We start from the raw sequence: 26890 nt of genomic DNA, 5'->3' as shown, positions 1-26890 counted from the left end.
ATGTAGTTAACTTAATTGTTTGTGTATTTTAAATAAAACACCGTTAAAAATTATAATATTTTGCATTTTAATATAATCTTATGAGATGACAGTTTTGGGGTCTTTTTGAAGAAATGCATCGGGAACCTTTAAGAACTAGGCCGATACTGATTGTAACCCTAACCAAAATCTAAACTGGCAAACACAGCAGGTTCATCGTTGGCTGAAACGGCGTGGGAACAATAATCGACTGAACGTCAAACGCGGTACAAGCAGAGCGTACCAACCAAGTGATTGTCATAAAACCGCAATCTATCGTTCCCGAGGCAGCCATTCTGTCATTTTACGCGTTCGTCAACGTTCCACACCACTGGACAATTTATTTCTAAAGTAATTTTCGGCACGTGCTAGGTCATAGGTACATCTGGTTCGTGGGTGAAACTGTTGTGCATCTAATGTGAAACGTGTAAAATATGCGATTTAAAAAAATAACAACATCTCGTGGCGTTCACATAATTGCATTAAACTTATAAAAAACATCCATTTTAGTATTAACATGGTGGACAAAGGAGAAGGGAGGAGTTTTAACGATGGTTATATTCGGTTCAAGTGCTTGCAATACGTTTTATAACTTCGGACGAACAATCGGCAAGACTATAAGATGCGTGTTATAAAAATTGATGTCTAACAAGACGGTGTCACTTGTTTATTTGATAACCGGAAGAACGTGAACCCAGAAATATATACCTAAGATAACTTTTATTCGAATTTTGTATGTCAAAATGATAACATAATCTATGTATGCAAGTTTGCTATTACCAGACCACAACGGTAAGATAAATAAAAATAAATATTAAAATGTTCGAGTTCGACTTAAAATCATAATAGATTCTGTTCGGTTCGGTTCGGTAGAAAATATGAAGGTTCGGTTCAATTCGAGTTCGAAAAAATAATTTAAAGTTCGGTTAAAGTTGGGTTAGATTTAAAAAATCAGGGTTCGACCCATCACTACCTTAAATGCTTGTTGGCTATAACGGTAAAGCAAATATAAAAAAAAATAAAAAAAACTATTGAATTACATTTTAGTTAAAATCAGTTGATTGTGAAGCTCAAGTGTACCCTTGAATGATACTTTATCAAATCAAGTACGCAATTAAAAACGGAATGTAAAAAAAAAAAATTATTAATTTTTTTTTAAATAGGTTAATAATTTGTATGCAAGGAAGAATAAAAATCATTTTCAAGGTTTTTTTTTCATTTTAATCATTGTAAAAGTTAAGTAAGTATACTGTTACTAAATGACAACGAGCGGGAAAAAGCTAGGGAAATCCCCAGTTGGCTATCTTTGATTTGTAGATTGTAGATTAGAACAAAATATTTGGTTAAAAAAAAAGAAAATCATTAAATTGTAATAAACTAATAAAAAAAAATACTGATGGAAATTTGTTAATAAACTAAATATTTGTAACCAAATTACGTGCATGACATGGTTAACTGCAAGGCTTTTACACTATGCAGTGTTATACAGATATTGTATTAATAAACATTGCAATAATTTAAATAATATAATTATTATTTCTTAGATTTTATATACTAATTAAAGTTAAGATAAATATGTGAGGTGTTTTATGAATGTCGTTATAAGAACCGAGAATGACAGTCCAATAAAATGATGTAACTAATAACATACTATAAGGCTTAAATTTCGCTCAACTGTTTGTTGAAATAAAAAGGGAAGATATTGCAATATTGCAGTATTATTTGAATGGTATAATTCTTTAAGAAAAACACTTTATACAGGTTACGATAAATACAATACACAGTCAGGTAACTAATAATTATTTTTCTGTTAAAATGTTGACAACAGTCGGGAGTATGTTAAAGTTAAACCGTACCCGTATATACGGGTACGTTAATTTAATTCAAGATTTAATTGGTTAATATTGTTTTTCAAAAGACCGCACTCAATATGCGGTTAGTTCCGTTGCAATCTTGAAATCAGTGCTGTTAAGCGTTTACGCGTATAATAGAAACAAAACGTATTTCAGAATGATCAATTGCGGCGTCCTAGCAGTGAATTTTCCGCCCGAGTGCTCAGAAGAAAACAATCACATTATTTGGATGTAAAACGTACGCTTAATAATACCGAGAGATATTAGCTTGTGCAGAAGAGACGAACGGAAACGAACAAAAGGTGAAAAACTATTTTTTTTTCCGTCGAGCCCGTCGGTCAAAAATCTTTTGCGATTTCTATCGAAATATGTATATATTTACGGACGCGGAAATCAGAGCGAGGGTGAAACAAAACAATTTGAATCACAACTGAAGGACGCGAACAACACCATTGTGTTATAATACGCACGGACGTACACTGCTGCAGATACTGCAGCGGTATAACGGGCAAATGTTGATAAATTACTCGTGGCCACGGACTGTCGGACAAATGCAGTGTTTTGCCCGGGTTTTATTTTCATCGGACACTATCAATCACGGTGCGCAGTCGTTGGAATTATGCAACATTTTACGGGACAGGGTATACGATAGGGTTTTTACGGGGACCACAGGCGGTGGTGGTGGTGGAAGTGGCCTTAATGCGTAAGTTCACGAAAGCCTCTTGCAAACAAATTATTATTATAATGATTGAAACCCAAAAAGTGATTTAGTTTTTTTTCCTTTGCTCTCATACTCGCACAATATAAATTCTTATTCAATAAATCACTCATTGTACTATATTGTATTTCCCAATAGTTTCGAATAATAACTTTGAATTTCTACAATGTTGTTATTGTAATACAAATGATTCGACTGTAGAAAGAAATACGCAGAGTTATTATAAAATAAAATAACTACAATATCGACTCGCGTATCAACCGTGTGAATTATAAATTATGTGTATTACATAAAACTCGGCCAATTTGATTTCCCTCATGACACATATTTTCAATTTCACGGAAAAATCACTTCGACGCGCAATTTCACTGTTATATTAAAATGTGTTTGAAAATATGAAAAGTCTAAAAACAATTCCGTTTGCGTAAAACCAATCGTAAGATTATCATTCCTAATTTATTAAATGTTTTTCCTGGTATTCGTAATAATTGCAGGCGTGCACATTGCACTTATCATAATCTGTTTAACATCAAAATATAACAACTGTGAGCCCTAACACCGTTTTTCAAAGTTATTCAGCTGCCAGAAACTTTCTGATGAACCCGATCACATGAGCTGATATTGTATATTACGTGTGGCTTTTTCGTTTCATAGATAGGGGTAAGAATTGTGTTATGAGATTGTTGGACTATTTCGCATTCGTAAATATTTTAAACTACTAAATTAACTATCATATAGTGTACAGGGTGTCCCCCGAGGGTTTACTTATTCACCTCTCATATGATAATTAAGAAGAAGTCTATAAGATCAGCAGGTAGAATTATAATTTATTCATAGGTATAAGTATCATAATTACAATGTACCCTCGTGGGACTTACATGAATATGTAATATAAACATAGGTAATATGTATAATTTATGCTAATTTTACTTTAAATTGTATGATGAATAAAATATAAATAATAAACAAAAAATAAAATATAAAATATAAATCGTTTAAAAGTAAAAAAAAAAAGAAAAAATAATTAAGACAACAGATTTTGTTGCATTCGGAAAAAAACACCCTAAATTTATACATAATTCATCATAAACAATGATTTTTATTTGTCCTGTGCATTTCGTATAGTTTAATTTTACCTAAATTTATCATATTTTATTAAAAAAATCACTAATTTTTAAATTATGATGATCGTAGTAGATCTGAATATAATTTAATATTTTACATTTAAAAGTAGGCGAACTACTAGTTTTCTACAAATCACAGAGAGAGAATATGTTGACTTCAATTTTCGAGTGTGTCATATGCAAAAAAATAAAAATAAACAGTAATATGAAAACCATATGTAAATAACAGTTTATTAAAAAAATAAGGTATGTTTATAAATGATTACATGTACCATGTGCTGTAGCAAATCGGATGGAATAATATGTTCAGACAGGGAATAAAAATATTTTGGAATGTCAACTAAAATTCTATGAATGTTTTTTAAAAAGTATTTTTATGAAAAGTCATTCGACTGGCAATAAGTTACGATTTCCTATACAGCCCACTACTTCACTAGGTATAACCGTCAACACGGAAATTTATTTTTTATATATTGGTTTCGTATTTATTTGAAAATGAATCTGAAAAACATCTGTTCAATTTAAACTTCTCAACTAGATCAAACATGAGTTTATTAATATTTATTGGGTTACATAATGCCTATAAGTATCGAAAAAAATAAAATTTGTTAATACATATATAATTATAAATAAATAAATACAACAATCAAAAACTAATAACAGGTAACACGATTAGTAACAATAAAACAAACATTAATTGTATACGTACTCATGTTATACATTTTTACGATTGAGACTTTTCGGTAAATTTATACAGTTTATCGTCACCACATCTCATATACAATACATTTACATTAACGTTGTAGTCCGATAAGTCGGTTTTACAAACAGCTTACGTCATCCACAAAATGATAAAATATATTTATAATAATAATAATAAAAATAATCTTTTGCAAACCTAATGGTACAATATGTATGTTCACCCATTCACGGAAAAAAAATTGTTTGGGGGTCGATAATATCAATTAGTTGAAAATAGCCTGCGAGCCAAATAGAAATGAATTTTGAATTAACTCCCGTAACCAAAAATAATGGGGTAAAGCAGTGGTTAGCTCAACCGGTGTTCCGCGAAGAATGTCTGATATTTGTGATTACGCTGATAATACAATATTTAAAACAGTAGGTATTTTATTTAATTACATTAATTTTTAAAAAATATAAAAACAAATATTTTGAGACCTAATTATAAAAAAGGAATATTCTATCATAAAGAGAAAATATTTGAAATTATTAGTGAGAAACTTGAGTTTGTCGTTTTTTACATAAAAATTCGATACACAGTAGAATTGAAGACAAGCATACACGTATTTCCTGATCAATGGAAAGGAGTCTCTCGCTTTTTTTTTATTTGTTAATGCCGAAAAGCTTAATTCGTATAATTGTACACAGTGTGGTTTAAACCCAACTGGATATCTTAGCGCGTCACCAAAGTTTTTGTTGTGGTCAAGTGCATGAGTGTACCGCAAAAACTTGAGATGTTTAATAGTGTACCATGAACAAAAAAGGTTGAAAACCACTGGGGTAAAGTAATGAAACTAATTTTCTTCCCTTAACCCAGTGGGACGAACAGTAGGCCACTTTGATAATACCATTTAATGGATTTTTTTTTTTTGCCAACAATATTAAGCAGTCTATGTCTATAAGTATACTATTATGAATTATATTGTGCGGCAGTTATGTTCTCATAACCATCCTATTACTTAAACCAGAATAGTTTTTTCGTTGCATAAATTATATTAATTCTCTAGAGTTTGCATACATGCTTCTACACTATCATAAAATCAAAGTTAACAAATTCGTATTATGTTTTAATATTACCGTTTTAAAATGCAATAAAATAAAATAATAATGTGTGCATAAATATTCATTATATTTTTGTGTTGGTTTACCATGCATAATAAATTATAAATAATTAAATTAATAAATTAGTGAAACCAATAAGTAAACATGGTTATCATTACAAATATAAATTATATTTATTGAATTCATGATACGAAAGTTGCACAAGAATCATTAAGAAAAACAATTCAGAGGTAATAACTTATCAATAAAAATCCATCGTTATGGGATTTAAATAACAAACGTTAATATGATATTCATATAGATACAGTCCTTAAAATAATATAGTTTTACAGTTTTGATGATCAGCCTTTGACAGTAATGCTCTTAGGGAAGGGAGGAGCATAGTCCCCCCAAAATGTTTTCAAATCTCTGTAAAAAAATAATAAAACCTATTCCAAAGTACCTACTTACGCATTCTAATATTAACCAGTATACAAAATAAACAAAATATTTTAATGAAATATTTATAAAAACATGCAATTTATAATATACAGTAACAAAAGTCATATTTACAAGAAAAATAATAATAATAATAATTCTTAAAAATATTAATAATTATAATAGTTAATATCAATAATAGATCAAAAATCAAAAAATGCATAAAACCACGCTGCTACATGATTTTCATTATTAGGACGTCATAAAAAATGTTGAAACGTGATAATATTCAATAAAAGTGATATCGAATTTTACTAAAAAATACACGAATAAAAAAGTTTATGCATCAAAAATTATAAAAAAAAAAAAAATTAAATAAATAAATAGCACATAAAACAGCGTAGCTAATAGTATGTGTTATTCATCAATAACATAACGAAAACATTAGAATAAAGCTAATGATGTTCTATAAGAGAGAAGTAAATGTATTCAAAAATGCATGTTGTATAGCAATTATTAGTAGGTTAACCTTATTTTTCATGTATCAAAAATTATAAAAAAAAATAATTCTTAAATCTACATAATTGTGTTTGTTTTTCATTATAAAGACGTAGCAAAGAATCTATAGCAACGTTAAATATATCGAGATTAAGTCAAGAATGAACGAATATGTTAAAACGAGATGAAATTTAAGAGATTTTGACTTTGAATTCCGACAATTAGAATTATTTTACCATCTTCCACCAGCCGGACAGACAGTTATTTTAATGATTATCATTCGGAGAACGAAATAAAAATAATTTTCACTCGTCCTTGTGATATTATTTCAAACGTATAACAAACAACGCCATTAAGATGTGCCAATTTCTCGAACGTTACAAAGGTCAAATATTTCATAATTAACGATATTTGTTTCGCGTATACCATGCGAAATAATTTTGTTTTTGACAATCCTACGAATAAAATAAAGCTTTTTGAGCCTGTATTCAACGAAATATTAGAAATATTGTAATCGTACGATATTAATACTCACGACTGATGCGCCTTCGACGATTATGGAGTTTTGTCCGTGTTCCAACCAACCACCTCCCAAAATGTTGGTCGTGACATTCAGATCATCGGGTTTAACGCATTTCTTGAAGTTATCGTAAATGTCGGCTAAAATCAGAAAAAAATAATTTTGTTTACAATATAAAATAAAATATTATAATTATCGATGGAGAAGATTTGGGTTTGTCGAAGTTTTAAAATCCGAATTTAGGATTTTGAAAATATGAACTAGGACTATTTTATACATGTTTTATAAATTATAATTAAACCATAGTACACATATTTTTTGTTTAAATATATACATTTAATGTAATGATAGTAGTTTATATAATTTGAAAACTAGATTTTAAATAATTTATTACAATCGATAAAAAAAAAAATTCGGAAATTTTTGGACTTTTGGAGACACCGAATTAATTCGCATCACTAATAATATGTTCGAAATGGTATGTTGCCGAAAACGTTCAATATTATTCAAAAATAGAAAAAAAAAACAATAAGAAGATACGATATTGAGTAGTATTCAGATTTGACTTGGTAGACGATAAAAAAATTAAAAAAAAAACGTTAAAAAATGTTAAAATCGTTAAAATATTAGTGTGAAAATTTCAAAGCGTAAATGAATAGAGAAATCGTCTCGACCTAAAAATTGTACACCATCGACACTAAATGTCCAAATGTTCTCTCGTGTTATTCAACTACGCATAAATCGTGTTTTGTACAACACTCTTTTGAGTATGTACATAATGTCTGAACAACTGCGGCGTGGAAATCCGTGAAACCGTTTAAGTTTATGTTTTTGTTGATTATTGATTTCGTCTGATGTACCGGCTCAGGTAAGGGTTTTTTGTTGGAAAGCTTATCGGTTCGTTTCAGTTTCTCTCATTGTGCCCTGCGTGCGCAATGCTTTACATGGTACTTAAAAGCAGTATCGAGAATTCAATTGTAATCCTTATATTGTTCGTTAAGTATAACGTAAGCCTCGAGCCTTGCAATAATCAGAAATCTCATTTTTTCCGAAAAGCCGTACTGATTATTTTCCACGATGGTCATTTTAACGATATAATATTTTATTTTCCAATAAGGTTTCATCAGGTTTGCATTATTATTTATTTAAATCACTCAAAGTGGTCGAATACAACTATTTATCCAACGAACAAGTGTAATCTTTTTGAGGAATATTTTAAAGAATCTATATAAATATGCATATAATATACAAAATAATGTATTACATAATTTATGCAAATAATGCGAATCAAGAAGAAATGTTGACTTAAACTAATTCGTACTTCAATGTGATGAAAATACTAAATTTACGAATTAATTTCTTTTTGTTACAATAACTCGACTGTACTTTACTATATATTTAATATTTTGTAAATTATTTATTTATTTATTTAAAATTATAATAACAATGTTATAACGTTTGACTCAACTAAAGTTTTATTTTATTATACGGAAAGTGAAACAACGCGTAAATTAATTTAAGAAAACGACTAAATTATTCTATAACATTTTTTAGAATAAAGGCTGAACCGCATTTTTGTGTATTTGTTTACTTAAATAAACTGAAAAAGTTCACGATTTAGGGTTAAAAATAACATGGATAATTTGTGAAAATATTTTCAGATTTTTTTTAAGATGACATTTAAAGAGTTACACGTTATTTAATACAATAAAAAAAAATGTAAACTTTTATTTTCGTTAGGTGGTCGAACGACCTAAAACTCAACTAACTTGCATCATAATATAGTTTTTAAACATTTACTTGACGCTCGAGTGCTGGTTAAGGACAACGGTTAGGTTGGATTAATGTGGATTTAGTGAAGATGTATAAAAGTTGATTAAACTGTCAAATGAAAACACACATACATATATAACGAGTACACAGACATTTCGAGGGTATAGTATAATAATTAGTAATTATATTAATATAACTATTAAAGTATAATCGTCGTTGCTCAGTTCTCTACTGGAAATTCTTTGGCACACTGTAGTTAATAATACTAAAATTACCTAATGGACTGCGCACAGATGCAAGCAGGGTGGTACGATCTGGTTAATTATAAAGACAATACCACGTATGTTAGTGGTTAATTTATTGTATTCGTTGAATGAATATACGATAACCAATGGTGTTACTGTGCAACAACGAGTAATAATGGTCATATGTTCCCTATAGCCAAGGTATTCAAGTTATAATTTCGTCTTCTCGGAATTTTTTACATAGTAAAACCGTAAATATAATTTATATTGTTTATTAATTAAAAATATTTAAATTACGATGTTCAACATTTTTTTTTGTGACAGTCAAAAAAATTTACGATCATGGGGGTATGTATTAAAACGTTAATGTCTTACCTTAATGTCTTGGATAATGTGCTTTGGTCCAGTCGAAAGAACACCTCAATAATTGAGGTTATATAATCAATTATTGATTTATTAGTAATGGGAACATATTTTTCACAGGTAAATTTTTAGATTTCAAATTTACGTAACAAACATTTGACAGCAAACTCCAACATAACTTCAACGTTCAGAACTATAATATATCGAATCTAAGCCGTGTTGTCAAATAATATATTGAAATACGATGTGCAAGATTCAAATCAGTAGTCACACATGGAATCGTATTCAATCATCTTTAGAGTATATTGTACATTGCCCTGCAGGGAAAGATAGTGATAGAGGTGCATAGACGGCAAACACAATACACGTATGTAAGTGTGCGTGAATATAAAATCATGACAAAACTAAGTATGCGTTTGAATTAACATTTTCCATCCCTGTAGGTATTTTCCGTTTATCAAAAAATTACATAATTCTCAAATATCTGTGGTTTTCATGACGATAGCATCACGATTAAAAATTAGAACAACAGTGAGTATTTACACATTTAAGCGGAGCGAAGTTTTTTCATAAAACGTTAACATCCTGTCAATCCCTACCATCGATTCGGACCACTGCGGATTTGTAAGAAAAAAATAAAATTTTAGTCGACAATTTCCAGGTGTACCGCCACAACGATGGCAGAAACAGCAACCACTGGAAATTTTTGTCCGCGGGACACGGGGTACCGTTCATGAATGGGTCGAGGGGATGGTGTGCGTCAATATATAAGAATAACTTCGTCCTTCGCCGCGCGGCTAAAACCGTATAATATTACATTGAGGTCGAGTTGTAATAAACATTGTTGTCGTGGACGGTGTGTGCGCGAGCACGCGCCCGAAAGATAGTTCTAGTGGAATTCAGATATTATAACTGAATGATATTATTTATTATTATTATGTAAACCTTCGTACGCGCGTCGCACAGGGAGTTTGCCCTGGTAATCGGTTCGGTCACGCATCCCCCGGTGGACGGCCGCGGCGTCGGCTGTGGTTTCGTTCGACATGGCGCGTACGTATATAAATAATAACCCTGTTGACGGGGTACGAGGTGAGTGCAAAATATGAAAGACGAAGAGGGGGAGGGGAGATCTCGCGACGGGCGAAAACAACATTATGTGATTGGCAGCCGTCGTCGTGGTGGAAAAAAAATTAAAAAAAGTATACGCGCGCGTGTCGCGAATCCATGCCGCCACCGCCGCTGGGTCGTCACGCACACGGTTTCGTCGAAAAACGCTATCGTTACGTAAACCACAACTACGTATCCTCTAGTTGGACGAACACGAACGTTCCCATTTTTATCCTTTTCCTGCTTCTCCTCTTCTGTCTCGTCACCGTCGGCGGTCTGTGTCGACCTCAGCTGTCCGACCGTGTAGTGTTTTTCTGATGTTAAGTGTTGAATTTCCCGTACGGTGGATCCGTGTACCGTAATACGGGTTGTATAAGCGATCGTGCTTCATTGCAAATCATTCGGTTTACTCGACCCGACCCATGTGGTAGCCTTGTTCGATAACTGTTGTTGTTTGCCCCCCATAGGCTTTTGTATTCCACGCGTCGAACGCGGAGACGAGATCACGCTATGCCCACTGCTCCTAATAAGACTATTTTTTTTTATCCATAGATTTACAATATGTACTTAAACAATACGTACAATGATAAGTAATTTTTTTGAATTTTTAGGATATTTACATTACGTGGGTACACTTTTGAAAAAAACTATTCATTAGTAGTACCTCTAAATATGTTAATGAACATACTTAATTGTTTGTATATATATGGTATTACTTTGGTTTTTTTCTTTTGGTTTTTGGAAGTTTCCAGGCCTATTTATTTTTAAACTTATGGTGGAACTCCAGGAATTTTCAGGGAAAATATTCAAGAAGTGGATTTTTGTTATTTGACAGTTTGTTATACATTTTTTTATATAATTGATGAACTAGATTTTTGAGAGTTTGAATATTTAGTTCTTTATGTAAGTTTTGATTTCTGACGTATCATAGATATCCAGTGATATGTCACATACAAATTGACTGAAAAGCTCTAGTGGCCGTATGTTTAGCGGCTTAACTTATTCCCATATTTGTATGCCATGCGAACAATTGGGAGCTAGAATGGCTTCATAGACCAGTGTATTTTATTTTTGAAACGGGATTATGATCTTAAAATTGGGCAGAGGAGCTGAAGCGAAGTGAAAGCGTGTGTTATATAGTTTTATTTTATTTATCGCGTGTTCATTTCATGTAAGTATTATTCTAATATATTTATTGAGTTTGTGTGTAGTGAAGTTGTTATTTAGTATAAATAGTAAGCATTATTCACGGTTTAAGGCAAAGGTTATTTATACTGATTTGGATTAATTTTTAATTTGATTTTCTGTTGCTTAGTCTTCGGAGAGATGAGATTGAGATGACTTTGTACTAGTTGCGTTACAATTTGAGGGTCATTATTTGACGATAGGGAATTGCTGTGTCGTCAGCGTAGGTAGCTATAATGGTATTTATAGTTTTTAAAATGTCATGGGTAAATATATTGTAGAGTATAGGTGATAGGTCGCTACCCTGAGGAACTCCCGTCTTTACGATGTAGTCAGTAGATATTAAGTTACCGTGTTTTATAGCAACAATTTTCTCTTAGTTATGATTTGATTATTAGATAATAAGGAGCGGGTAAGAATAAGAAATAAGAGACTATCGTCCCGTATTTTATTAAAAGCTTGTCTCACATCGAGAAATGTAATCGGGCAGTATTGTTTTATTTCTAATGACGTTGAAATATAATCCGTTAATCTATGTATCTGATGGATTGTGAAATTATAGAATCGAAATCTCAATTGGTTGTACGGTATTAATTTATATTCCGAATTATTTTCCACTTGTGGATAAAATACTAATGGGTCTTTATGAATTTACTACATGTTTGGATTCGCCCAGTTCAAATATCGTTATTGTGATGGAGTACTTTTATGTTAGAGGAAAATAGGAAAATATGATGGTCTTAACATTGCATTATATATGAATATGAGAAAAATTATGGATTTACGTGAGAGCTGTTTAAATTAAATTTACATTATAAAATTCTAAACTAAATATGGTAAATAAAATAAAATACTTATTTTGTTATTATAATGTTATACCGTCAATTAAGACTGTTAGAGCATGCCTTTAGACTAATAAGAGAATGATCAGTTTTAGTACTTCCCGATGTCTGATTTTTAAGTTCGAGTTGCATTTGATATTGCACACAGAGAGTATTGTTGTTTTTGTATTTGGACTCCAAAAGGCAAATACAATTTCTAGTTTTTCACACATTTTTTAATAATATTTATATATTCACAAATCTAGGTATTTTATTTGAAAAAATATTAAGAGACGATGACTTTTGGGCCAATTCCATTTAGCCCCAACTAATATTATTCTATACGAATAGTAAGATAATAGAAGTAATTGATTCGAGACATGAGCGTGGATTGCCCATTAGGAATGGCTTATAAATATAACTCAAAAGCATATAAAACACGTTTTTTACTTATTTAAATTCAATTAATTACGTAATTAAGTAATCATTTTTAAGAGTATAATACTATAACTAGAATTATTCGAAGTATCCATTACATGTGTAAATTAATAAATAATTAGTAAATAATAAAATATTGTAAATTGTAGATTTTGATTATTATCGTAGTTCCAAGACTTTGTAATGCAGCTAATAGGCGCACAATGCGATAACGACACACTCACAAATGTTCATTTATTACTCATAAAAAGACACAGTCTAAATGTACATGTCGTATAAAATGCCTAAATACTTCTCCTTAAAACGTGCTATACTCCAACAGTCTGAAAAAGCTATATGCCGTAAGCGACACTTGTTATGTAGCGTTGTAGATGACGCTCTATTGGATCCATACATTGTATTCAAATAATGATATCATTATTTTATAACGTGTAATCAAGGATGAAACTTTATGCTGTAAACGACAGGTATGAAAAAAGTGCTGCGCAAACGACAACATTTGATGTAAGTGACATTCTTATTGATTGAGTGAGCAGTAGGCTTTTTATTGTAATAATTTTGTATTAAGCACCTTATTTTTTTAATAATGAAGTACAACTCGTATTGTTACTTATAACAATTTAATTCATCGCGTTTAACATATTTGTTATGTAAACAAATGAGCGGTATCTAATAAATAAAAAATAAAATAAAATTCGATAAATGATTACGATTAAGACCATCAAATTATGTATAAAAGCAATTATTAAAAGGAAAAAACGAAATTTTTTTTTTGTATTTCTATATTATTTTAATATCTTGTTAATTTAATTAAACGAGTTGTATTTTTATTTAACTAGTAGTAATATTTTATTTCTTTTTATCTAACGAGAGGTTTTTTTGTTTATTTTTATTAAAATTAAAAAGAATATAGTTTTTTATAAACAATGAAAATAATTAAACCATTCATAAAATAATAAAGCATTAAAATTTATCAAGAAAAAACTTGTTTAAATTGACATATTGTTTATAATGATCTTGGTATGTGTCACTGAATATATTTTTTGGTAGCATTTTATTAGTAAATATATATTTTATTAGTGAATATAAGACATATAAGTAAAAGTAAGCAAAATAAAATTTAGTTAACGTCAAGAATAAAATTTAGATATAAAAACATTTTAAACTATTCTGTAAAATTAAAATTATATTTAAGATTAATATTATACGTAAATGTGAAAAAAAATTAAATATTATCTATTAAATTACAAAAGTTATACAATTTTGAAAATAAAAATAAATACAAAATTGTTTTTGGGTTCTCCAGAAAAGTAAGAAATAACGGTAAATAGCCTTTTAACCGAACACTGTATGAACAATTTTTGTTTATCTTTTCTTATCTTATGGAATTTAATATTATTATAGTTATAATATTCCAATAAATATAATATTTATTATGAACCATTAGTTGTTTGTAACATCATGATTATAAATTATTAAATGATAATTAATTAATATATGATTTATACATTTTTATATTTTTGAATCATTACCATTAAAAATGTATGCGGCCCACAAGTAATTTTCCAAGTTATTACTTGGCACTTTTTAAAATCCTAGCAGGTACCGCTGCTATGGATGCTAAAGTGTTCGATCATTCGACAACCTGGGAGTATCACTATCACGTGTGCGCAGATTGTCCGGCTGTAGCCCATTTGCGCCCCGAGGGTTATGGACATTTGCGCCCAAAATAAAAAACTTAACACTCTGATTTATAGCCCAAATGCGCCCATTTTGCATGCAACGTTGCCGTAATATTTTTCGACGTTCTCGGTATATAGACTTTCTGATATTATGAACATCAGAAATCTTAGCGGTGCTGCACGTGGAAAGCTCTGTACGTAATATTTTATTAGGTCGTAAAGTTAAATCTTCACACGCTTTTCTTTTACACCTACCTTGAACGTCCAGTAAGTTTAAATTTTCTTCAGTTTCCGGATCATGGGTATGGCTGTCTTTAATTTCGGTTAACTTCGTTTTTGAACTATTGGTTTTGACATACGCACTACAGGTTTTTTTTTACACAGCGCCAAGTTATATCTCCAGAAACAGGGGTTCTACTCACGTGATATTTAAAATAACGAAAAACTAAACAAAGTTTTTGTTTACTTGAATAAGTTATACGTATAAAATTCCATTATAGTAGTACTCACTATTCATGTACTGATGCAACTGACACATATAAAATACAACTGATAAATGCATTTTTATATAATATAATCTTTATCGATTGGGATTTTACAATTTCGATTAGCACGACTAACGACAAAATATTATTATCTTTATCGATTTTGATATTGGTTTCGATTAGATTGGGAAACGATCAAATATTATTTTAGATTTTATAGTTACACGCTAATATACTCAATAAATGGCAACGTTGCACGATTTTCACGTGATCTGAATCGGGCGCATATGGGCTATGATTTGGGGCGCAAATGGGCTACGATAAATGGGTTCGGGCGCAAATGGGTTGCGCCGGATTGTCCGATGTAACACCAATGTTAATTTACTATTCAGTTAATTGCCACGGTATTTATAGCAATCAATTACCGTCGATTAAATAGCACAAGGTTTTCCACCAGTTTCGATATCGTGAAATTTAATGGGTAGTCTATCGCGTGCATTCGTCGCAGTCCAATCAGTACTCAAACTACAAAAATATGCATTTTGGTGGGGTGAAAGCTTACGAATTTCGAGTTTAAGGAATAACACCAAATATCGGTAATCGATTTTTCATCGTGGTTGGGTTTCAAATTTTAATTTCGAACTAACGGAGCTCGTACACACCACAGCAGGGCACCACCACGTCATATCAACCAGTTCGCGAAATCTAACAACGAGTAAAAACTGATGTAGTCGGTACAAAATCTTGAACCGGGTGAACGTTGTCGCAAAAAGTCTTTACAAACTATCTGTTAACAATTAATGACCAAAACAGCCGTAGTTCGGAAAAAAAAAATGAAACGTAGTTCACGTTGTTCATTTTTAGTTTTTACAACGGTTAAAGACATAACAATTATTATTGACACGAGCACTTCCCAGATAGGCTTATTATTTTTCCGTAAGATATTTAATCGGATTAAATGGAATCGCCGTTGGTGTTCATGCACAGTTCACTGATCAAGGTAGAAATTCTCGATCCTCGTACTCCACGTCCTTCCCGTGATGGTCATCTGGTATGACTGCTCGCTTCGTGGCGTGAAATGCTTGATGCGAAAACTACCTTTAACAAGAAAATAACGACCGCAGGGTCTAAGAAGCGGCATGCCTATGGGGTAGTGGTTGAGGCGAAAACGAATAAATCCGTGTTGCACAGCTACTTGTGCGGAAATGCGCACCGACTTTCCGTCCACAGCAGCAGCTTTGTTGTTTTAAGTTTTCCACATGATAAACATTACTTCTGCCACGGCCTTACGGTATACAGAGGTATACGTGAAATAATATCAAAATGCGGTAAAGTTGTCTGCATTATACTTTAATAGTATTTTAGTGTTTACGCCAGTGGTGCGCCACCCGTGAAGGTATTCTATATGGCCAGTTACACATTTTTAAAATAAAACAAAATATTTAACAAAAAAAAAAATAAGGTTATAATAAAATACGACTTACTATCAATTTTAATTTTGGACATTTTAAAATAGAAATTTTACGATTTAACCATATAACCCGTGCACTTAAAATAGTGTACTGATTAAATGAATATGCACTTATAGCGTGTACCTCAATCTGTATATTTTCAATAAATAATTAAAATAAAATATTTGAAACCAATAATTGAATTATTCAATATGCATCAATATGTATATACCATACCTACTATGTGCAACAAAATTTTATTGTTAGATAAATATTGATGTTAATCGTACATTTATATTTGGTGGCTCGCACAAAGATAACTATAAAAGTGGCCCTCTTAGAAAGAAAGGTTGGGCACCATTGGTTTACGCACATCCATGGATGGTTTATAGGCTATAATATAATTTTTTAAATTAGTCATTATGCTTTAAATTGAAAGAAACTGAGGGTTTAGTTATGAAATATTTAATGTTACATTATTTATTCATTACAAAGATTGAATATAACTAAATATGTTCAATAAATGTCACCTTCAATAAAATAATTAGTATAATTAGTATAATTAATACAATTATATTTAGTTAAATGTTTAATAATGAAATGGGTGAAAGTAGTGTTTGAGATTTGGAAAACTGGAAGATTTTTCATAGTATATTTTACAATGTACAATATTCTGTATTAAGTGATATTATAAGGATTTTTTTTTTTTTTTGTAAAAAAATACTATAAAAGATTTAAGTTCTGCTTACGAGTATTTGTGCTTATGAGCACAACTATTTTAGTGTAGGGCATTTATTCAACATTTTAGAATAAAGATTACGTTTAAAACCTTCCTGAAGCTTACCTCTGAATGAATATCGGTCAATAGTTCTTATTATATATTTAAGTATCATATAATATAATATTATTTTTTTTGTTTTCTCCTTTGTATCAAATTTAATAATGTTACTTATGAGTAATGATTTATTTTAATTTGCTCAACAATGTTTTTAATTATGTAATAAGACTCCCGTTAGTTAACTAAATAAATAGATATACCTGATAATGTTAAATGAAAAAAATAATATCTATATATATATATATATATATATATATTTTTTTAATTATTAAATTATGTTATACAACACAATGGTATATTTTACTTCATTGTGATAAGTGATTTTACATCAATCTTTTAGTATTGGATCTTAAAAAATGCCATTGTGGTGTCAGTGATGTAGTAAAAAGTTACCCACCTCACGTCCGTAAAACAATATCAAATATTATTGTCAACATCATATTCTGTAATGAAATATACGAGTAGGTACATATATCGATTAACAGCGGTTACTGCTGCTGTTGTTGCTGCATTATGCATCTGGAACGATTTCGAGTCAACGAGTAAGGATGATTAATAATATAATGACAATTAGCAAAAATAATAATAATGTATACTGAGTATAATGCATTTATTATTATTATAACTAAAACGTTTTATTTTGAAAACAAAGAAAATGCATATTAAAATTATTTGTTTTTCATTCAAATTTCTGGAGAGCCAGTGATTGTTTATGTGTATAATAATAAACTATTATAGTTTTACGGTCGCTATTCTACTTACGTGTCCTCTGCAAGCATCGACGTAATTTTAATTAATATAAAATATTTGCCTTGATTCGCATTGTGTTAACAACGATGATTTTCACTGCACAATAATGACGATACGGATTTTCCGCATTAATGCGACTGCAAAATAATGCAATATATTTTTCTGGGAGATTATATATAATGTATAAATAAGAGAAAAAAAACAACTGACGAGAAAATGCATTATACGAATTGTCAAGACCATAATGATTTGCATTTTTTCTCAACTGAAAGAAGAAAAGTCGTACAATAACTTTTGTTATCATTCACGATTGATACGAACAATCGCACGAAGATTACGAAAGACCTATAAGCGTGAATTAAACGTGGGAATTATTATTTTTTTTAGTTATACATAGTGTATAAGTTCGTGTGCGAGAAAAACTTATCAAAATCTGACGGTAAACGCTACAAACTCATTAAAATCATAACAACATTTCGTTTCGCAAAACCACCGACTCTTCTTGCCCGAGTGGTATTGTCTGAATAGGAATTACTGAGATTAAATTATACACGATGATTACTAAATTATTATAATGTCTTACGTATATTTGGCCGCAAATTTAATATTCGTACATAAACTATTGACGTTCGAGCGTGGCAAGGCGTGATTCGATTGTTATTTAGTTCAATCAAGATAAAACGGGTAGACAGAATGCGGTCTGAAAATCTTTTCGTGCTTACTGCAATGTATGTGTATCTTACGAAGACGTCAAAGCGTGAATTTAGGCGTTGAAATATTATATATATATTTTTTTAATCCATTGAAACGACCGTCAGAGGTATTTTTCACTGGAAAGGTATAAAATGCAGCGTAGCATTCATACCCCTTTCCCTAAGCAGAGAATTATCCCTTGTGTAAACTTCACTTCCAGTGAGCATAATAGAGCAACCGGAACGATGACAGGGAAGAGAGACTATATAATTGATTTTGCAGAATGTTTTATGCACTTTAACGTTGCAGTCGGGAGTGATTAGTTAAATATAGGATATTCAGAGAAGGTTTTCTAGTACTTTTGAACATATTCTTCCGTAGATTGGGATCATAAAAAGAAAGGATTTTAATATTAAAAATAAATACAGATTGGTTCAGATAGTCATTAAGGTTTAATAAATAAAATAACTAACGAGTTTTGATTTCTACATCAAAATAATACAGATTTCAGCATACCATTATAGATGGTCACAGTTATATTGTGGTTGAACTACAGTGTCTTACATAATCGGCATTAGCCGTCCGACTTACAATAGTGATATATGATATATGCTCTAGTTGGAACGTAGTATCCACTTGGCAATAAATTCGATTAGCAACTGCTATTTCACCAACAAGTATTTGCAGTTTGTACGGTTGATTTTTTTTTCTATATTGTGTGTCCGTTTTATTATTCTTAACATTTAAAAAAAAATTGGGTATGAGAATATGCAAAACGTAAAGGAAATGAATCATTTTGTGAGTTATGTGATGAAGATAAAAATAATGAATATTTTTGTGTTGCTGGAACAACAGGATCTAGAATAAATTTTTGCTTTTAATTTATTTAAAAATAATCATTATAAATATATCAAATGTTTACGTTAAATTTGTAGTAGATTTTGTATACCTATATTGAATAATTATTAAGTACATATTACAACACTAAAATTCGTAAATACGTAAATAATACGTATACACCTCAATAATTACACGTGTATACGGATTCTTTAAGTACACAATTTTAGATTAACGGATGTTGATTTTACGTGAAAACGTGAATATGTGAAATTGAGAGCTCTAGTGTAGAATAATTACCACGTAACAATCGTTTCAGCACTAAGGCGGGTTCAAACTGTGTGATCACTGCAGCCTACTGCCCTTTTTTTTAAATAACATTTTTTTTTTCTATTTTCAGGTTGACGATAGTTTTCATTGTGCGCAAATGAGTCAAATTGTCTGCATGTGGACCCGTCGGTTGCATTTTCTCTTTAGCAGCTGTACCACTGCAGTCGCAGCGAACAATATTCCATGAACTCGACTCCCAATCCCTGCAGACAATATACAGCCAGATAACTTAACTGAAAACATTTATTTTTTCATTTTTCTCTCTTCCTTTTTTGCACTTTTTTATTGTTTCGTAAACTTCTGAACCACGCATATTATAGCCGTATTGTACGAGAATTGTTAGAAACATTCGGTATCAAACTGAATGCGAGAATACTAGGATTTAAGAGGGTGGGCAAAAGGGCCTTCTCCTCCTTCACTTGGCCTAGGACCTCTCTTAGTTAGGTAATAGTTACATTGTAAAAATATAAATATGTAACGCAATTTCGTTAGATTATTTTGAGAACTAATTTATAAAGGTTTTAAACTATCTTATCGCCAACATGATATACTCGTATGTAATAAACCGACTGATTGGAGTAACCACAATCATGTTAAACAAACACAATGTAAGTAGTTTATAGTTATTTGAAAAACTTTGGGTCTCTCTAAAACAAAATCCTAAATCCACCATTGGAGTATATATATTGTGGACCAGAGAGTATCCTCCATTTAGCGATACATTTCTTACCCGTAGAACCTATAAGCACTGATTGCTTTGATCTAATAACTACTGGAATAAGTGACAGACACACTACCAGAGTTGAGACTTATAAATAGATATAAATAATAAATATAATAGATATAAATAATCTAGATATATTTTTTGTTATGTTTTATCTTATCTAAATAAATACCGCTAAGTTATCTAATTACTTATCTAAGATAAAATTTTTACTTATCTAGATAATTGTCTGTATTCTTGCCAAAATTAGAGTTATTTTTATTCTTGTACGAAGACGAATCTAACAAATCAGAGATCATCAAAATCGGTCCAGCCGTTCTTGAATTATAAATTCTGTGATTAACCCGACTTTCTTTTATACATATAGATTTTGTATTCATAATCATAATTCGTGTATTATAAATAAGTAATTATTATTTCTTGGTATGACATTTTGTTTGTATTTTCATGTCGGGAATATATTTTTGGTATTTTTAAACTTAATTTCTTATTTTTCCATGGAAGTTCCAAATATAGTAGGTATTTGATTTTAGTATACACATGTAACTCATACGCTGAATAGTCATTATTTCACTCTTGGAACCCGTAAAGTTGTAACTACTTATAGAATAATGAAAATCATCAAATTAATAATACTATATGGAAAACAATATTAATAACTTAAAATAATTTTTTATGGATTCTGTATTTATCCTGATACGCACTGAGCAATTCTCATTTTTTTTTTTTTTTTGTAACATTTTAGTGATTAACTATTATCAAATATTGTACATTATATATAAATACTGCTTAATGGTACACTGCATTACAATTTTTTTTTAAGTTAAGTTAAGTTTTTTATGTTTTTTTTTACAGTACCCGTCATATTGCACGTTAAAGCCAAAGTGATTCTCGCTTTATTTTTTTTCCCTGCAGAGGCCGTTGCATTTTTTAAACCCATGCAATAGTCAGGTGTTGCTCTATAGTACAGACCTGTTTCATTTAAATTAAAGATATTTTCCGGAGCGTATTTATTCAGAATAGTTGGCCACGTTGTTTTAATCCAAAAATCAGTACCACTCGCATCTGCGTCTTGTTTTTCTCCATGAAGTTTTTTGTAAACAATATTGTGACGATCTTTCCACCTAGTCAACCAACCATCAGTTGCATTAAAATTAATTTCTCCCATTTTTTTGGCCAAGTCATTGGCTTTCGCCATTAATATACTGCGATTTATAGGAGCATTCATAGCACTAGCTTGCTTAAACCACACGAAAAGAGCTTCATCGGTTGCCTTACTTTTGCTCTCACGTTTACGTTTTCTATTTTGAGATTCAGTGCAGTCATTTATTTCGTTACGGGATTTCAGTAACTTGTTCAATGTTGACTGCGGAATGCCCAATTGTTGTGCTGCTAATCTCTGATTCGTCTTTTCAGGAAGCTTATCATAATCGGCTAGGATACTTTTTTTTTCACTTATTGAAAGTGCACTTCTACTAGCCATAATACATTATACAAACAATACACTACACGCAAAACATACAGTACACTGAACATCGTGACGGACGAAAACGAACTGCGTATAAGTCTATACGTACGAGTATACTGTCATCCGTGTACATATCGGTATTTACGGAAACACATACGGTTTCAAACATTTACGATATTACGATATGAAGTACACTCATTACGTGGGTAACATTAGATAAGATTAGGACGGTTGTTCGTAATCGTTTTTCCTCCTTTGTGTTCATAAAAATTCGTAATTTAATTATAAATTGTATTTCTGACATGATTATTTCTGATCACTATAACCGAAAACCTGATCACAGCACGCGGCGAAAAATTTACTGAAATCGACTGTTCCGTTCCTGACATTTTTGATCACTAAAAGCGCCTGATTCTTATAATCAGTGAACACTGTACTATAATAAACATTAAACATCTGAGTACCTATTGATAATAATAATTATAATTGAGTCTTCATAGATATTAGAATATGAAATATTGACCAAAAAATAACATTTTTTGAAAATATCTTTTTTTTTTATCTAGATGAATTTGGACATATTATTTTTCAACTTTATCTAGACAAATTTTGCATTATCTATTCCCAACACTGCACACTATACGCGTAATACCCAGGGTCAATCATCCGTCAGTGTCAATTGACTTTTGGTGCGAATTCATCTAATCGAAATATTCGGTCTACAGATTCGCTATGCGTGAAAATATGTGTATGTGTGCCATGAGACTATATTTTATTTACTGTAATAAACTTTTTTCTGAATCAACTCACAGGCACACGTGAATTATAATATGAACACGTTTTTTAAAATATTCTGGGGAAGCTGGTTTTAATAATACAAGTATGTATGATTTCCAGGGTGGTACGTATGTTATTTCCGTTCTGAAAAATATGTTATTATTTCCAACGAAAAATACAAATAAAATAATATTATGGCAGTGGACATGACGTGTATTTTATCGTAATACAATTCATGTAGTGACTGTCAAACTATTCGGAATATTAAATTTCAATAACTTCTCTCCTCTCACATGTCATCACGCGTGTAAGCTAAAAAAAAAGTGGATCATATACAGTGATATCAATTGCCTCGACCATCATTATACAAAGATACACACTCGCACTTTTATTTATTTATGGAATTCTTTCGTTAATAATAACGAATTTAATTATCACCGATGATGTTACAATCTCTATTAATCGTACACTAGGTAATTTTCATAAATCGAAAATAATGAAAAAAAAAGAAGAAAAATTCATTTTTTAACTTTTTACATTTACACCTCTCATTAATAATCAATAAAGTCGAAGAGTAGCATAAATATTTTACTAGTTTCAAAATTGTATTATGACCGAAAAAGATGCATACTGTGATAAATTATTATTATGTTGTGATCAAATATTAATATTGTTATTTTTGTTTGCTGTAGGGATTCATAAATCAACAAGAGTCGCATTTACTAGCGGTGACTTTTGGGTAATGTGAAATGACTCTGAATACGTCTCCACAAGTAAATATTTAAGGGAAATGAACAGTTTTCTTATTGCGGAAACAAGTAAGTTCCGAAACCCGAATTTGGAACCATAGCACATAGATGTTTATAAAGTTTGCACCTACGTGAATGGGATGAGATATTTTATATTATATACAAAGAATCCGTGCGAAGGTCCAATTTTGTCTACAGACGTAAAATTAATTTAGATGTATTATTTTGGAACATCTAGTATTAAAAAAAAAATGCTTGGAATTTAGTGATACTTTGAAAGAAAAATGATTTACTTAGGATAAAAGTTGAACATTTTTTTTTTCAATGATAGAAGTACTAAAGGAATATCGATAACAAAAGCCATGTTTGAGGATGTATTTAATATTGGTTTTCTGGTACTTTGTTGTACTTGGGTTTATTGCGTGGATTAATTTCTACAGAAAAAATATACAGTCAAAGTAAATCAAGATTATTTTTAAACTAAAACTTTTCACTGTACTTTTTTCAATTAGGTTATTTTTTTCTCATCATCTTTGCTGGTATAATATTTATGTACTTAAATAGTATAGTTAACTGAAAATCTTAACACTCATAAAATGAGAACATATTATAATTGATAAAATACACTTATTGATAAGATTCGTTTAAATTATCAAACTAAATATTTTTCAAAAATATTTAAATTACAATATTTTACGATTTTCGGCAGAACGTATTTAGTTGAACATTTCAATTTATTTATAATTGTATCTATATGTATGTATTAGATTACTGATATATATATATATATATATATATATATATATATATATTACATTGATTTATAACAATGTACACTTTTATGATTATATGTACTTCAGAAAACCAAAATGCGTTTTATGGATAGTACATTTCCCGGTCACGACTCACTATTCATTTTAACACATAAGTGCCTTGATTGCTTTTTTATTTTGATATTCAATAATGCAAACAAGTAAAATAAAACTTTGTTGTTAGGTTAGGTTGGTATTTATTTAAATATTTAAAAAATATAATAATATAAATATTATGTTATAAATAATAATGTAATAATTTTTTTTTTTTCTATACTTAATCTACCTCTGAGTGGACGAAGTTTTTTCATAAAATACAAGTATAAATTGTACATTATGATAATCGTGTGCATTGATATTTTAAACTTCAATACGGTGCTATCGATTTTCAAGTTCATTTATTTGGTTTATTAATATTTGATAATTTAGTTTTTTAAAAAAAAACTTGTCTTTTTAAAAGGAGAAATTGTATGAGAGTTTTAATAAATTAATAAATGAAAATAATGAGATTTCGGTAAATTTAACGGAATCAAAATATAACATATCTGAAATAAAAAACGTGATAGTACGTGATAATAAAACAAATCATTATGAACTATTATAAATATCTTATAAGTGTCGGCTACAAAACAATATTTGTGTGAAATGGCTAATGCACAACCTTTTTTTGGTGATCAAAGTTTTAAAAAGTGTTTGTGTAAAAATAATTGCTTAACAAATAAATTTACGAGGAAATACAAATCTGAAGAAATATCTTCATATATAAAATAATAACTTAATAATATATAATTTAGTTAATCATTGGCACACTGAATAATGTAAATATTATACTATTCATATGAATAAGGTGTACTTTACCCGAGTTTTGTGTAAACTCTCCATTTTCGAACTTTATCCGTAACATGCATATACATTATACGAAAGTACACGAACCGTTTTTGAGCTGTTCGATTATATATTAATGTACGTTATAACCCGCGTATGGGGTATAACAAGCACAGAGGTAGAACTAAGAATTTTTACGCCCGGGAAATATGTTAAGAACACGCCCTATCTTAGACCAAGAATCAAATACCCTTCCCTACAATTTTTTTTTTAATAATTAGCATGCAATCATACTTATTGAGTTTTAAACAAATTATCAGTAGCAAAGTTAAAAATATCAAACTAGTAGTCAGTAATAGAATAATACAAAAATTACACTCCCTAAAATTTTACGTCCGGGGATTAATCCTCATTTTCCTCCCGCTAGTTTCACCACTGATCATCGTGTATCGTGTAAAAACATCGTAAAAAAATAAAATTGTATCATCAACCGTAAAATGTTATACACCGCAGTGGGATGATTTGACATACAAAATAATTAAAACGGTTCAGGTGTCAAATGTGTACTGTAATATAATGTCTACTGCAGCTCTACCTACATACATACACACTTTATGAAAAATAGTTATTGTGATTCGAAATTACGTTTTGTGTACATAAAAACTAAAACATACCCAAACTAAGAATTGATATTGTAATTTATCTCTAATATAGTGTCATCGCCATTAAAAGTTGATGTACGAATTAAGTACTATAGCTGCAATTAACACGCGTACACGAGCGTTACAATATATGAGATAATATCATATATTTACTAAGAAACGTGTCGAATGATTTAAACTTATTACCTTTCTTGGTTTGGATGTTATTATATTAATAGTCATTATCATTATTCATTAATAAAGGATGTATAGGCGTTTCGAGTATCAGGTTTGGTGTACGTAGATTAGTGCGTAACCATAGTACTTCAAAACAAATTGGACAAAGATATTGAATAATATAATTAATACAAACTTTAAAAAATTTTAAATTTTAAGGTTCGTTTATGTATACGACTGTTAAATCGTTTACGAAACGATATTTTACACATAATGATACAACATTTAATATTTATGTAGCTAAAACGTACAATTAAATTCGAGAATAAACTTGAAGATTAGTATTTATTTTTTATTTTTATATTAAACTATGCTCCACGACATTTTGATTTATTAGTTTCATTTTCATTTCATTTATTTTCATATTACTAAATACTTCCACCTATTTACAATTTTCCTAAATCGTTATAGTATTTTAATAGGCAAAACCCTGACTAAAGTCGTGCGCTTTAAAATTAAATTGATTTATCAACTTAATTTTATGATAAGTATAACATCTGAAATAGCAACATTTTTTTGTACGCATATTGTAAATCTTAAATCATAATGTATATGATTAAAAGTTCGTTTTAATTATTTAATTTAATGATTATTTTATTTTTTGAAAGCAATATAATTATTGGGTTCCCGAATAATTTTTAAAATATTTTTACAACCGTGATAGTTTAAAGTCAATTATAATTGTAGTATCCTATTTATGGAGTAACA

General features: G+C 30.0%; 1 protein-coding gene across 1 annotated transcript in view; it reads right to left on the bottom strand.

Moving 5' to 3' along the window:
• Positions 1–26890, bottom strand: part of LOC112683638 (sex-regulated protein janus-A-like) — a 249428-nt gene that overhangs the window by 63339 nt on the left and 159199 nt on the right. The window contains exon 3 of the mRNA XM_025554753.1: positions 6967–7091. Coding sequence (XP_025410538.1) covers positions 6967–7091 — 125 coding nt within the window. The remainder of the gene's footprint in view (positions 1–6966; positions 7092–26890) is intronic.

Source organism: Sipha flava, unplaced genomic scaffold (assembly GCF_003268045.1).
Source record: "Sipha flava isolate LNK unplaced genomic scaffold, YSA_version1 231_pilon_pilon, whole genome shotgun sequence".
Classification (NCBI taxonomy): domain Eukaryota; kingdom Metazoa; phylum Arthropoda; class Insecta; order Hemiptera; family Aphididae; genus Sipha; species Sipha flava.
This window is presented reverse-complemented; position numbering and strand designations above follow the sequence as displayed.